This window comes from Ranitomeya imitator, chromosome 4 (genome assembly GCF_032444005.1).
Source record: "Ranitomeya imitator isolate aRanImi1 chromosome 4, aRanImi1.pri, whole genome shotgun sequence".
Lineage (NCBI taxonomy): Eukaryota > Metazoa > Chordata > Amphibia > Anura > Dendrobatidae > Ranitomeya > Ranitomeya imitator.
The window spans coordinates 669156870-669172294 of NC_091285.1; the positions used below are offsets into that span (position 1 = coordinate 669156870).

General features: G+C 49.8%; 1 protein-coding gene across 2 annotated transcripts; it reads left to right on the forward strand.

Moving 5' to 3' along the window:
- Nucleotides 1-6736: 6736 nt before the first annotated feature.
- LOC138677235 (nuclear factor interleukin-3-regulated protein-like) lies at nt 6737-14666 on the forward strand. 2 transcript variants are annotated; one of them, XM_069767232.1, is made up of 2 exons: nt 6737-6893; nt 13153-14666. In XM_069767232.1, the coding sequence occupies exon 2, from the start codon at nt 13426-13428 to the stop codon at nt 14467-14469; it is 1044 nt and encodes a 347-aa protein (XP_069623333.1). In that variant the 5' UTR covers nt 6737-6893; nt 13153-13425; the 3' UTR covers nt 14470-14666. The 2 variants fall into 2 exon arrangements, with proteins under 2 accessions (XP_069623333.1, XP_069623334.1); XM_069767233.1 differs by lacking the exon at nt 6737-6893 and adding an exon at nt 12547-12617.
- The last annotated feature ends 759 nt before the right edge of the window (nt 14667-15425 follow it).

Below are 15425 nucleotides of genomic sequence, written 5' to 3' on the forward strand. Positions count from 1 at the left end.
TGGCCAGAGCACTGACCTCAGAGCGGACTTCTGGATCATCGTCCGGATCCTGGATGCTGAAGAATTCCTGAACACATTCACTTCCCTTCTGTTCCAGCAGAAACTTTGGACCTGAAAGCCAAGAAGAGTTAGCAAAGGAATTTATAGACATAGGTCTAGTGGCATGGTCGGCTGGATTAAGTTCAGATGGGATATAGTGCCACTGTTCAGGTTTGGAAGACCTTCTTATTCTCTCAATGCGGTTACTGACGTACACGTAGAAGCGCCTTGTTTGGTTGTAGATGTAACCTAAGACAACTTTACTGTCACTGTAGTATTGTACGTCTTCTATGTGAGTGTCCAGCTCATGCTGAATAAAGTCTGCGAGTTCTACTGCAAGCACAGCCCCACAGAGTTCCAGCCTGGGAATAGTGTGGTCAGGCTTGGGAGCCAACTTAGCTTTGCCAAAAACGAACCCAACATGATCTTGATTGTCAGATCCCGTTACCTTCAGGTAGACAACAGCTGCAATGGCCTCCGTGGATGCATCCGAGAACACATGGAGTTCCGTCCTAGTGCTAGCATCTCGTTATATGGATTTTATCCAAGGCACACAAAGACTGCTTCCAGGTTTCCCATTTTGGTTCCTTATCAGGAGGTAGAGGGGTATCCCAGTCCTTGACAGTTTCGGACAGCTGTCTCAGAAGGGATTTACCTTGTATGGTAATTGGTGCTACGAATCCCAGTGGGTCATACAGGCTATTTACCACTGACAGGACACCACGTTTAGTGAATGGTTTGTCTGCACAGTTGATTTGGAATCCGAAGGTGTCGGCTGACAGGTTCCACCTCAGGCCTAAGCTTCTCTGCACAGGCGGACGGTCTGGTCCCAGGTCTATGTCCTTGAATCCAGGTGCGTGGTCGCTTGACTCAAAGGCTCTCATGACAGCCGGGCTGTTTGAAGCAATTTTGTGCAGTCTAAGCTTAGCTCGGTACAGCATATGTTGGGTCCTTTTGAATAGGTCGATTGCAGCTTCTTCTGTAGGTAGAGATTTTAGTCCATCATCTACGTAGAAGTCTTTCTCTACAAAGTCTCTGGCGTCTGTTCCATACTCGGACTCTCCTTCTTGTGCGGTTCTCCGCAGGCCATATGTTGCCACAGCGGGTGAAGGGCTGTTCCCGAATACATGCACCCGCATGCGATACTCCACCATCTCTTTGCTGGGGTCATTGTCCTTGTACCCCAGGAACCTGAGGAAATTCCTGTGGTCCTCTCGGACTATGTAACAGTGGAACATCTGTTCAATGTCGGCGGTGATGGCAATGGGCTCTTTCCTGAACCTCATCAACACTCCTACTAAGTTGTTTGTCAGATTAGGACCTGTGAGGAGGACATCATTGAGAGATACGCCTTGATGTTTGGCGCTTGAATCAAAGACAACTCTAATTTGTTTAGGTTTCTTCGGGTGATATACTCCAAATGAGGGTAGGTACCAGCACTCCTCATTTTCCTTTAAGGGAGACGCTGGCTCCGCATGGTTGTTATGGAATATTTTGCCCATAAAGGTGACAATGTGTTCTTTCATCTCCGGTTTATTGCTTAGCGTGCGCTGGAGAGAGTTAAATCTGGACAAGGCTTGTTCACGATTGTTCGGGAGCCTTACCCTGGTAGCTCGGAAGGGTAAGGGGAAAACCCAGTGATTGGTTTCGTCCTTAAGGAACTCATTGTCCATTATCCTGACAAATTCCTTGTCTTCCATAAATGGGGCTACTTTGTTGTCATCCTTAGTGGTATGAAACACCAATTTTCCCAAGTCGTCTGCATAGGGAGAAGGGATAACATCAGGCAGCTCTACGGAATCTGGAAGCTTTTCCTTCACCTCATAGTGATGAGGACATGGTTTGCAGAAGGTAGTGCGCCCGTCTCGGCGTACGTACGTCTTAAAGGAGTGGACTCCTGTTTGGTCCAAGCATACATTTCCTATGACTACCCACCCCAAGTCAAGTCTCTGGGCGTAGTCAGGACCATTACACTGTTGGCGGACCTTATGTATCCTCAAATTGTCTCTGCCGAGCAGAAGTAGGATTACAGCATCTGTGTCCAAAGGTGGGATAACGCTGGCTAGGTGCCTTAAGTGTGGTTGGTGGAAAGCAGCTTCCGGGGTAGGGATCTCATCCCTTTGGTCTGGTATTTGATCGCATTCAATTAGCGTAGGTAGGGGTATTTCTACGTCTTCATTGACAGGAGAAGCGATGAAACCTTGTGCTCTTCTGCCGCTAGTCTCTATGCGCCCCGAGCAAGTATTCAGAGTGTAGGGCGTTGCTGGTCCCTTGATTCTAAAGGCTTCAAAGAACTTAGGTCCAGCTAGGGATCGATTGCTCTGATCGTCAATGATGGCATACATTTTTACAGCCTTCTCTGGTTGCCCTTCTGGATAGACTCTGATTAGGCATATCCTGGCACAGCATTTAGCACTTTGATTCTCCCCACATACCTCTGAGCATGAGCAGGACACAGCTGTGGTGGACTTGGCGTGATTCTGTGGCTCCCCGCCATGGTTTGTAGCGGGACCAGAGGTAACTGCGACTGCTGGATCGCTGGTGGCTGAGCCTGGGTGCAAGGCTGATGGGTGTCTGTCGCTATGACACTCTTCACACTTAATGGCAGATTTACAGTCCTTGGCCATGTGTTCTGATGAAGCGCAGCACTTGAAACATACCCCAAGTTCGTTGAGGATTTTCTTGCGCTCCTGCATGGTTTTGGACCTGAAGCCTCTGCATTTGTTCAGTGAGTGTGGTTTTTTGTGAATGGGACACTCACGATTGAAAGACTTATCCCTCGACGGAATAGTGTACTGCTTGTCGGCAGGTACTGCAGGTGATGGCAGGTTAGTCTTTCTGACTGTTCCTTGAGTCCTTGCGTCTATGTGCGACGCTTTCATACCTTGATGAAGGTGTTGCTGGAGCTGCAGTGTTAGACTCCAGGAAGTCGAGGCTAGGGTCGTTCCTCATTTGGGCTTGTTCGTCAATGAACTTGCAGAACTGAATGAACGGAGGAAAGGTGACGTCATGTGACCTTTTATACCTGGAGACGCACACTGCCCACTTCTCTTGCAGACTATGTGGCAGCTTTGAGACGATTGGGTTCACCCCATGGGCAGTGTCCAGGTAGCACAGTCCTGACAGACGAGGGTCTCTTTTAGCAAGTTCCAGCTCCATAAGCAGATCACTTAAGTCCAGAAGCTTGTGGGCTTCCTTAAGGTTGATCCTTGGAACGTTCTGCAGTCTCTTGAATAGGGACTTTTCTATGGCTTCAGCGCTGCCGTAGGTTCTTTCAAGTCTCTGCCAGGCCGCAGCGAGACCTGCTTCAGCTTGCCCCACATAGACGGTCCTAAGACTCTTGATACGGTTTGTGGATTCAGGACCCAACCATTTTACCATGAGGTCGAGCTCCTGCTCCGCGGATAGGTTGAGATCAGCAATGGCGGCCTTGAAGGTTGCTTTCCAGGCTCTGTAGTTCTCTGCACGGTCGTCGAATTTTGAGAGGCTAGTGCTGATTAGCTCCCTGCTCACCATGAACCTGGCAAACTCGGACATGTCTGATCCTTCACTCCTTGTTACCATATTAGCTTGTGGTGCCCCTCGGGCGTATAAGCTGTGTGGCGTGGAAGGGTGAATTGTTCCCGGGTAGAATGATGTCGCTGCAGGGTTGAGCTGTGGTTTAACCTCTAGAGATTCCGATGACTGCTGCTTGAACTGTGGAGGCGGGCTGGAGTGTGCCTTGTGGTCGTCTTGCGATGATGATTGCTCCTGAGGGGGTACATCACGGCGTTGGTCTTGGGTCTCTGTAGGGGCTGTGGGCGATACTGGCACCATAGGTTGGGCTGACTTGGACGTTTCCGCAATGTTGGGTTGAACGTCACTGGAGAAGGTGTGCGCTGCAGGTATCTGTATCTGCACGTAGTCTCTGGTACGAACAGCTGGGTCGTCTTCTTCCTGTGGTGGCAGGCAAATTGGGTCGAGGTTTTGCTTCAATGCTTGCTCGAGTATTTTTACTTCGGCTAATGCAATTTCTTCCTCCATTTCTGTTTGAAGAATCCTTGCTTGAGCCTCTGCTTCTGCTCTCTTCGCTTCTGCTTGAAGAATCTTTGCTCGAGCCTCTGCTTCTGCTCTCTTCGCTTCTGCTTCTGTTTGAAGAATCTTTGCTCGAGCCTCTGCTTCTGCTTTCTTTTCGGTGTATGAACGTCTTAGTTTGGACCGCTCTGCATTTAAACGGGCCTCTAGGATTCTGTCGCTGAGGGCTGAAGTTCTTGAGCAGGATGATTTGTACGACCGAGCAGAGTGTTTAGACGAGGCTGACCTGTGCGATCTAGTTTCTTGCAGATGGGTGATACGAAGCTCCGCTTTATCTTTGGCGTCTTGCACGGCGGCGTCCCTTTCTCTGTCTGTGGAATCTGCCTTGCTTAACTCTGATAGGGCTTCGTCGATTTTAGATTCTTTTAGGAAGGCAGCATACTTTGTGGACAGTCTCTTGTATCTGCCGTGGGCCACGTCTAGCTGTCTTATAGTGTCCTGTAAACCCGCTGCATCATTTTTATGGCGTTGGACGCTTGACATAAGGGAGGCGACTTGTTCCCATAGGTCGTCCAAGTTGTCATTGAACTCATCCCTTGTGGAACAGTAATTCTCGAGGACCTTTAATGTTGGCTTGATGGAACGTACTGGTCGTGCATCTGGGTCTGCTGTGGAAGCGGGCTCTGCTTCCTGGTCTTCATAATGGACAGTATCAGGTTGTATTTGCTCTGTTTCAGCATTGGGGAACTGTGGAAGGTCCTTTTCGGCCATTTTGATTTAAGGTGCGCTGTCCCTTTAAGAAACTGAACCTTTAAATTGGGGGCTGGAAATTGCGGTGCAGCTTAGTTGCGACCCCTGATAAGATTCCCAAGGTGTTGTTGGAGAATTGTGGGGTTCTGCGGTCCGACGATCTGCAGCAGTGTGGTATAATACACAGAGAGTCTTTATGTACAATGCAGTCTGAGGTGATGCTGCAGGAGATTTCTTAGCAGAGCAGGGCTGCAGTATGTGAGCGGGCAGAGAGCGGGCACGTGAATAGTGATATAAGGGTGATTCTGGCCGGGCTTCAAGGCAGTCTTTCGACTGTTCTGTCCCCACATGAGGCGAATGGAGGTGTGGTTGATTAATGTGTTGTGAGAGAGATAATCGTACCTTCGTATTTCTTCGATGTGAGGCAGACAGGACCAATGCTGCTCAGCGTCCAGAGAGATGATGCACTCCAGGGATTGTGTAATCCAGACTTGTTTATTTTGTAGCTCTGGACATACAGCGTATAACTGGTAATACAGTAACTTCTCCAGAAATGCAGGGTAGACAGGGTACAGTAAGATGTAGCACCAAGTGTGTCTGCAAGTGTGAGCAGCATGAGAGAGTGGTTGAAAGACTGATGCCTTCCTAAGCCCAGTTCAAAAGCACGTCCTCTCACAACAGAAAGTAAACTGGAAATGGCTGCCAGAGGAAGAGAAGATTTGACCCCTGAACCGGATGTAAGACATGCCCACAAGAAATACATGAAAAACAAGCTGCCATACAGAAAAAGGCCATTGGGTGGCAGCAGAGTAAAATATAACAACATACATGGAAACTGAGGAATATACATGGAACAGCACAATTATCCCGCACAAGAAACATCATCGAAACAAAACACTGGAGGGATTTAGTTTTGTTTTTTTTTCCTCTCAATTCCACTCCACAAATGATTTGTTCACTGTTTTCTGTACATTATATGGTAAAGTGAACGGCATCATTCAAAACTGCATTCAAACAAGCCCTCATATGTGGATGAAAAAAAGAAAAGTTATGGCTCTTGGAAAATGGAGAGCAAAATATGAAAAAAAAATAACTAATAATATTTGGTTTAGCTTTAATGCCAGGATGGTTAGTGCCAGTAAAAAGTCACTTTACATCGGTCAAGGTATGTAAATACAGGCCAAGGGTGGCGCTTTTTGCTACAGATGAAGGCAACCATCACACATTGCACAGGAATTATCACCCAGCTTTTCTGCACCCTTGATTAGCATTTAAAGGGGGCCTCTCACTTTGTATAAATATGTAATTTTTGTACCTGGTGTAAATGCCGCCGTCCTCCTGAATCCAGCGCTGTTTTTCTTTTCTTCCTGCGCCTCTCCATTCCAGAGATACGGCCTCCTCTTCCCTGTACGTAAATATAGTCTTGTTTGCAAAGTGGGCGTGGTCTTCATGAAGAATATCACAGAGAACCACACCCAGTTGGCTAACAAGGCTAGATTCATATACAGGGAAAAGGGGCCCATATCTCAGGAATGGAGAGGCGCAGGAACACAAGAAAAACAGCGCCGGATTCCGGAGAACAGCGGCATTAACACCAGGTAAGAAAAATGTACACATTTGTGGCAAGTGAAAAATGGTCAGAACTGGGAGATATGTAGCTTGGCTGCTCACTCAATATTACATCTGCCCGGTTACTAGGTCTGACATGATTATTGCATAACTGGACTGGTCGCTAGGTAACAGCGGCAATGGCGGCCATGTTGGTTATTAAAGTGTAAGCTCTGCGGCTCAGTGATCCCTGGCGGACAGCAGCCTATTTTTACCATGGTATCCCTCCTTCCTGCGGCCTGGCTTCTCTCCTACTCCTCCTCCTCAGCCCCCCCTGTCAGACACAGATTGTGACGCTCGGTTATGCAATGTCTGACCCACTGACACACATTTTCTGAGAGAGACAGAGGAGAGATGCCAGGAAACTAGAGCACACACGGGGAGGTGGAGATAGAGGCTCAGAAAACAACAAGAGACAGAACCGGCGGCGTCACTGGCACAGGGCACACGGGCAGCACACACCGTCAACACCCAGCTGGCAGGTAAGTGATGCCACCCTACACCGTGCACCGCGTCTATACCAAGTGTGTACGGGGCCATACGCAAAACATCTCTGTACGGGGCAAGTTGTACCAAAGCGTGGGGCAGAGCGGAGTTTGTCAGGTGCAGCAGAGCTCAGTTTGTCACATTACACTCTTACGTGGGCTATATACCTTACTAAGTGTGTAGGGGGTCACGTATGAAACACCAAAGTACGGGACGTGCACCAACGACGAGACGCGTGCCAGTTGTGACAAGATGTGTAGTGCTGAGTTTGTCAGGTGCAGCAGAGCTGACTTTGTCAGGTACAGAAGAGCTGACTGTCAGGTACAGAAGAGCTGACTGTCAGGTACAGAAGAGCTGACTTTGTCAGGTACAGAAGAGCTGACTTTGTCAGGTACAGAAGAGCTGACTTTGTCAGATGCAGCATAGCTGAGTTTGTCAGCTCTTCTGTACCTGACAAAGTCAGCTCTTCTGTACCTGACAGTCAGCTCTTCTGTACCTGACAAAGTCAGCTCTTCTGTACCTGACAAAGTCAGCTCTTCTGTACCTGACAAAGTCAGCTCTTCTGTACCTGACAAAGTCAGCTCTTCTGTACCTGACAGCTCTTCTGTACCTGACAAAGTCAGCTCTTCTGTACCTGACAAAGTCAGCTCTTCTGTACCTGACAAAGTCAGCTCTTCTGTACCTGACAAAGTCAGCTCTTCTGTACCTGACAAAGTCAGCTCTTCTGTACCTGACACAGTCAGCTCTTCTGTACCTGACAAAGTCAGCTCTTCTGTACCTGACAGTCAGCTCTTCTGTACCTGACAAAGTCAGCTCTTCTGTACCTGACAAAGTCAGCTCTTCTGTACCTGACACAGTCAGCTCTTCTGTACCTGACAAAGTCAGCTCTGCTGCACCTGACAAAGTCAGCTCTGCTGCACCTGACAAAGTCAGCTCTTCTGTACCTGACAAAGTCAGCTCTTCTGTACCTGACACAGTCAGCTCTTCTGTACCTGACAAAGTCAGCTCTTGTGTACCTGACAGTCAGCTCTTGTGTACCTGACAGTCAGCTCTTCTGTACCTGACAAAGTCAGCTCTTCTGTACCTGACTTTGTCAGGTGCAGCAGAGCTGACTTTGCCTTATGTGGGGTATATACCTTACCAAGTTATGCAAACATGACCCGTTCAGCTCTGCTACCTTTCTTTGGAAATCTCACTTACATCTTGGATGACGAGCGTACAACAGATGTGTGCCAGGCGCCTTCCATCTGTGCGACAGGTGGGCACCTTCTAATATGTGGGCATTGTGTACACGAGTTGGGCATGTGCCAGTCATCTGCCAACCTGTAGCTCTCCAACTCTTGCAAGACTACAACTCCCACCCTGAGTATACCAGGAGCTGTAGTTTTGGAAGAGCCGATGTTCACACCAGTACTTTGAACCTGCCATGTGGGAGAAAAGTACAGATGTAGCAGAGCTGAGTTTGTCACGTAACATTTGCCTCCTGTCTGCTTCCTGATAATATGAAAAGCCGCCATGCAGTCCTATGTAAAAAAAAGAGACTTCACACTAGTTGCTCTGCAATCCTAAGAACTGCACCCGATGGCAAACACAACTCTACAGTGTTCGATGCATAACAAAAACTGGAATAAGTGACAAACTGAGCTCTACTACATATCAAAAAGTGTAAAAAAAAAAACAATGAATCTTCCCAAAATACTGTTTCTTCAGAAAAAGGGTAAAAAATCTGTATTTTATATACGAGACCTAAAGATAGATAAGTGCGGCAGAGCTGAGTTGGTCACATTTGTGTAGTTACATAGGACTGCAGGTAAATCTACTACGTCATCCGCAGTAGAACAGGGCGTTCTCACCATTCATACAAGAAACAGTGACAAGTTCAGCTCTGCTACGTGCTTGTCAGGTTTCAGCCTGCCGGGTATAGGAATAATAAGGCCCCGACACTTCCTGAATACATGACTTACAGGGACAACTATTCACGTGGAATTAGACGCACACGTGTGGGGCGATTACTGATCTTCTCTCCCCACCCCTGACAAAATTCCCATCACCTCCCATTCCCGGATTCCATCAAAAATCGCTTGCAAAACCCGGTAATGCCGGAGAGGGGCAGCTACGTGCCAAAGACATAAGCGGCAATTGGGCCATAACTTCATTCCTAAAGGCCGATACATGTGTAACACCTTATTCATGTTCACCCTCGCGTAATAACGGGGAGGACGGTAATACTGTTATCAGACCCCAGGGATGGTGAGGATGGTGATACTGTGTGGGGGATCAGACCCCAGGGATGGGGAGGACGGTGATACTGTCATCAGACACCAGGGATGGTGATACTGTGCGGAGGGTCAGACGCCAGGAATGGTGAGGACGGTGATACTGTGCGGGGGGATCAGACACCAGGGATGGTGAGGACGGTGATACTGCGTGGGGGATCAGACACCAGGGATGGTGAGGATGGTGATAGTGTGCGGGGGATCAGACACCAGGGATGGTGAGGACGGTGATACTGTGCGGGGGATCAGACACCAGGGATGGTGATACTGTGCAGAGGGTCAGACGCCAGGAAAGGTGAGGAACGGGATACTGTGTGGGGGATTAGACACCAGGGATGGTGAGGACGGTGATACTGTGCGGAGGGTCAGACACCAGGGATGGTGAGGACGGTGATACTGTGCGGAGGGTCAGACACCAGGGATGGTGAGGATGGTGATACTGTGCAGGGGATCAGACACCAGGGATGGTGATACTGTGCAGAGGGTCAGACACCAGGGATGGTGAGGACGGTGATACTGTGCAGAGGGTCAGATGCCAGGAATTGTGACAACGGTGATATTGTGTGGGGGATCAGACACCAAGAATGGTGAGGACGGTGATACTGTGCGGAGGGTCAGATGCCAGGAATGGTGAAGGCGGTGATACTGTGCGGGGGATCAGACACCAGGGATGGTGATACTGTGCAGAGGGTCAGACGCCAGGAAAGGTGAGGACCGTGATACTGTGTGGGGGATTAGACACCAGGGATGGTGAGGATGGTGATACTGTGCGGAGGGTCAGACACCAGGGATGTTGAGGACGGTGATACTGTGCGGAGGGTCAGACATCAGGAATGGTGAGGACGGTGATACTGTGTGGGGGGATCAGACACCAGGGATGGTGAGGACGGTGATACTGTGCGGGGGAGGGGGGAGTCAGATACCAGAGATAGTGAGGACGGTGATACTGTGCGGGGGATCAGACATCAGGAATGGTGAGGATGGTGACACTGTGTGGAGGGTCAGACACCAGAAACGGTGAGGACGGTGATACTGTGCAGAGGGTCAGACATCAGGAATGGTGAAGACGGTGATACTGTGCGGGGAATCAGACACCAGGGATGGTGATACTGTGCAGAGGGTCAGACGCCAGGAAAGGTGAGGACCGTGATACTGTGTGGGGGATTAGACATCAGGAATGGTGAGGACGGTGATACTGTGTGGGGGGATCAGACACCAGGGATGGTGAGGACGGTGATACTGTGCGGGGGGGGGGGGGGGGGAGTCAGATACCAGAGATAGTGAGGACGGTGATACTGTGCGGGGGATCAGACATCAGGAATGGTGAGGATGGTGATACTGTGTGGAGGGTCAGACGCCAGAAACGGTGAGGACGGTGATACTGTGCAAAGGGTCAGACATCAGGGATGGTGAGGACCGTGATACTGTGTGTGGGGGGGGATTGGACACCAGGGATGGTGAGGACGGTGATACTGTGTGGAGGGTCAGACGCCAGGAATGGTGAGGACGGTGATACTGTGCAGAGGGTCAGACATCAGGAATGGTGAGGACGGTGATACTGTGCGGGGGGGGGGAATCAGACACCAGGGATGGTGAGGACGGTGATACTGTGCAGAGGGTCAGACATCAGGAATGGTGAGGACGGTGATACTGGGTGGAGGGTCAGACGCCAGGAATGGTGAGGACGGCGATACTGTGTAGAGGGTCAGACAACAGGAATGGTGAGGACGGTGATACTGGGTGGAGGGTCAGACACCAGGAATGAGGACGGTTATACTGTGTGGAGGGTCAGACACCAGGGATGGTGAGGACGGTGATACTGTGCAGAGGGTCAGACACCAGGGATGGTGAGGACGGTGATAATGTACAGAGGGTCAGACACCAGGGATGGTGAGGACGGTAATACTGTGTAGAGGGTCAGACATCAGGAATGATGAGGACGGTTATACTGTGTGGAGGGTCAGACGCCAGGAATGCTAAGGACGGTGATACTGTGCGAAGGGTCAGACACCAGGAATGGTGAGAACGGTGATACCATGCGGAGGGTCAGACACCAGGAATGGTGATGACGGTGAGATACTGTGCGGAGAGTCAGACACCAGGGATGGTGAGGACGGTGATAAATGTACGGGGGATCAGACACCAGGAATGGTGATACTGTGCGGAGGGTCAGACACCAGGAATGGTGAGGACGGTTATACTGTGTGGAGGGTCAGACGCCAGGAATGGTGAGGACAGTAATACTGTGTGGAGGGTCAGAGAACAGGAATGATGAGGACGGTTATATTGTGTGGAGGGTCAGACAACAGGAATGGTGAGGATGGTTATATTGTGTGGAGGGTCAGACAACAGGAATGGTGAGGATGGTGATACCATGCGGAGGGTCAGACACCAGGAATGGTGATGACGGTGAGATACTGTGCGGAGAGTCAGACACTAGGAATGGTGAGGATGGTGATACTGTGCAGAGGGTCAGACACCATTGATGGTGATGACGGTGATACTGTGCGGAGGTTCAGACACTAAGAATGGTGAGGACGGTGATACTGTGCGGGGGATCAGATACCAGGAATGGTGAGGACGGTAATACTGTGCGGGGGATCAGACACCAGGGATGGTGAGGACGGTGATACTTTGCGGGGGATCAGACACTAGGGATGGTGAGGACGGTGATACTGTGCGGGGGATCAGACACTAGGGATGGTGATACTGTGCGGGGGATCAGACACCAGGGATGGGGAGGACGGTGATACTGTGCGGGGGATCAGACACCAGGGATGGGGAGGACGGTGATACTGTGCGGGGGATCAGACACCAGGGATGGTGAGGACGGTGATACTGTGATCAGACACTGGGACGACTGTACAGAGCACGAGAAGTGGTACTTTACTACAAGTACATGATATGGGGTCTAAACCAAGAAGTGGTACTGTGATTGACTGTTTTTGCTATTGGGCACTATTTTCTAAGATTGGTGATGAATGGGTGGCAGAAATTGCCTGGCATTAGCAGACTGGCACAAGTCTCATCGGAGAAGGGCGACTGGCATTGCAGGGTACAGGTGTTGGCACATCAGGGTATTGGCAGAGAACGGTGGCACACAGCAGGCTGGCAGGGATGGGTGGTTGGAGTGAAGGGTGGTAGTAGTAGTGAATGAATGTGTTGCCTGGCAGGGAGCATTGCTGTGCTGCGCTCGGTGTCTGGCACTGAACGGGTCGGTGGCAGTGCTTGGCATCAGTCTCTGGCTCAGCGCCCTCAGGTTTGTTTATGAAATCCTGACCTAGTTTCCGTGCCTCGCGCTGGTGGATCACATGGCAGCGAGATTAGGCACGTGGACTATAAGAGCAGGGGAGGGTGAAAGAGACAGGGTGTGTGCACACTTATTAACACACTGACACACATACGTGGATGGAGGATGCCAGGGGTCCTGGGGGGCACGGACAGGTAACTTACACATCTAGCGGAGCTCATCTTTCTCTATCTTATAAAGTTACGGCGTACTTGGGACCATCGGTGGCGGTCCACCGGCAATCTTCTTCAAGAAGGAACCAAGTTGGCTTCTGCATTGCCACTGAGGTGCCAACTTGGCACTTTGCCCATGGTCCTATGATAAAGAGGGCTGCTAGGATAGTTATCCTGGTGACTGTGCTCTTATCGTTAAGTTGGGTGGCTCTGCTCTTGCTCTAGACTCATTTTTTCCATGTAGACAATAGTCAATGTGAAGAATTCACCCGCACGTGTACCCGCGGCTTAGTCACCTGGATTTGATAATTCCGGGTCACACCTCTGTATATAAATAATTCTATGTAATAACAGCACAGATTACAAAACACAAAGTCACCTCTGTCATTACCGTATGAAGTAAACCAGGGCAAACATGAGCCCTTGGCATGCCAACCCTACTGGGTCAAATTATGTAAGGACGTGGAGGGAGGGACGCCATCACATCACTTTCCTAATTTTTTTCTTTCTTCTTTAGGCGTGTCCAGAAGAGAAAAACCTGGCAAACAGGGAAACAGAATTACAATCGGGCAGAGACGCGAGACACAGAGGATCCTCAGAGTATCACGGCTCCGAGCACAGTGCACCTAAGATGCCCAAACTGCATGCCGAGGCCGACCAAGTGATACCTACTTCCATCCGTCATCTCAAGATCCAACGTTCAACCTGAGCGTCTTCATAACCCGACCTTACAGTGACGACTGATACGAGTCTTCTTCTGGTTGACACATCGAGAAGAAGTCGGGTTGACATGGAATCTCCTCTCTCCAACTTCTCCACCATGAATGAGGAGCAGCATTCCAGGGGCCGAGCCACTGGCAACCAAATGGGCCCTGGAAGCGGGCGTCGTAAACGGGAGTTCATCTCCGACGAAAAGAAAGATGCCTGTTACTGGGAAAAAAGGAGGAAGAACAATGAGGCTGCCAAGAGGTCCCGTGAGAAGAGGCGTTTTCACGACCTGGTCCTGGAAGGAAGGGTGGCAGCTCTGGACGAAGAAAATGGGCGACTCAGGAGTGAACTACTCCAGCTAAAGCTCCGCTATGGACTCATTGAGGCCGCCTCCTTTCTGGATGCCGGCCATGGACTTGGAGGGTGTAAAGATGGAGATGCTGGGTCTCTTCGGTGTACCTCGGAGACCTCATCCTGCACTTCTTCCTACTTGGGAATGAATTCTGACTCCTCGGAGGCGGACAGTGGAGGAGGAGCAGCAAACGACAGCTATTCCCCCCGGGGGTCACTTTCAGACCTTTCAGATCAGTCCTCTAGAGACAGTCCGATGCCAATATCTTATGGAGACAGGAGGGCAATGGAAAATGACTTTACCAACATGTGCCCGATGGACAGCAATCCCTCCTCGAGATTAGCGGTGCCACGCGGGGGGGTGATTCTCTACAGAGTGGGTGGGCTCACAGTGGACCCTCAAAGCAGGCATATGGAAAGTCCAGAGTTTGCAGAGCTGAGCCCCCTGAAGCACATGGTCAGAGACGGTAGCCCACCACCACTACGCTCCTCTATATTTGTTCATGCAGACAGTTTGCAGACTCAATACCAGCAGCTGATGAATACGGTGGCTGAGGGAACGGGGCTGCCAAGGTCACCCAAATATCTCCATTCGGGATACCACAGTGAGGACAGCTGCAGTGAAGAAGGGGCATCTAATTCCTGCCCCTTGGAATGCCCGACCCACCAGGATGCGGCAGCGGCCGTGAAATTACCACATAAACTGAGACTGAAAAGTAGGTCACACGGACAAGAGGGATGGAGGGCGGACAAGGGGCAGGGCGAGGAGAACTAACCGCAGCATTTTACTGCTTAATGACTGAAACCAAATACGTGGGCACTACCATTCCTAGAAATGTTTACCCATAGATACCACGCCTGGGACTACGGCACCTGCGTCACTGCTGTACGATGAGGGTAGACGGAGCTGAGAGCTATGTTGTATATATGTAATGTGAGTAGTTCAATAAAAGAGTAAAAAACTGTGTATAATCTACAGTCTAATCAATGCATAATGGTGACTCCTTCCTGTGTGATGGGGAGAGGAGGTCGTCGTGACCCTTGTAATAGTGCACCCGACTACCAGGTACAGTCAGTAATACAAGCTGCGGTGCATCCTCATATGCAATATAGAAAAATCAGCCGCACTCTTATGGTATATCTTTGCAAAAATGTGATGTATTTATTCACATGTGTTGAGACAAAATTTTCATATATATACACACACACACAGCAGGGAGTATAAACGAAGTAGTAACGTTTCGCCCCTGCCTCGGGTCTTTCTCAAACTGCGTTTTCTAGATAGTGTGAAAAATAAGAAGTGTGGTCCCTTTAAGGGCTCCTATTGTTGTGATGTCAGGACCTCCTGCTTCTGTGGGCGTGTGTCTCATATGCAGACTACCTATAGATGTCATCCACAAACACGGTAAGTATTACTCTACTGATCCTGTATTAAACTCCAGAGCTGCACTCACTATTCTGCTGGTGCAGTCACTGTGCACATACATTACATTACTGATCCTGAGTTACATCCTGTATTATACCCCAGAGCTGCACTCACTATTCTGCTGGTGCAGTCACTGTGCACATACATTACAGATCCTGAGTTACATCCTATATTATACCCCAGAGCTGCACTCACTATTCTGCTGGTGCAGTCACTGTGTACATATATTACATTACTGATCCTGAGTTACATCCTGCATTATACCCCAGAGCTGCACTCACTATTCTGCTGGTGCAGTCACTGTG

What these genes read in the sequence shown, in the direction of transcription:
- LOC138677235 (XM_069767232.1), top strand. Translation starts at nt 13,426, where the DNA reads ATGGAATCTCCTCTCTCCAACTTCTCCACCATGAATGAGGAGCAGCAT.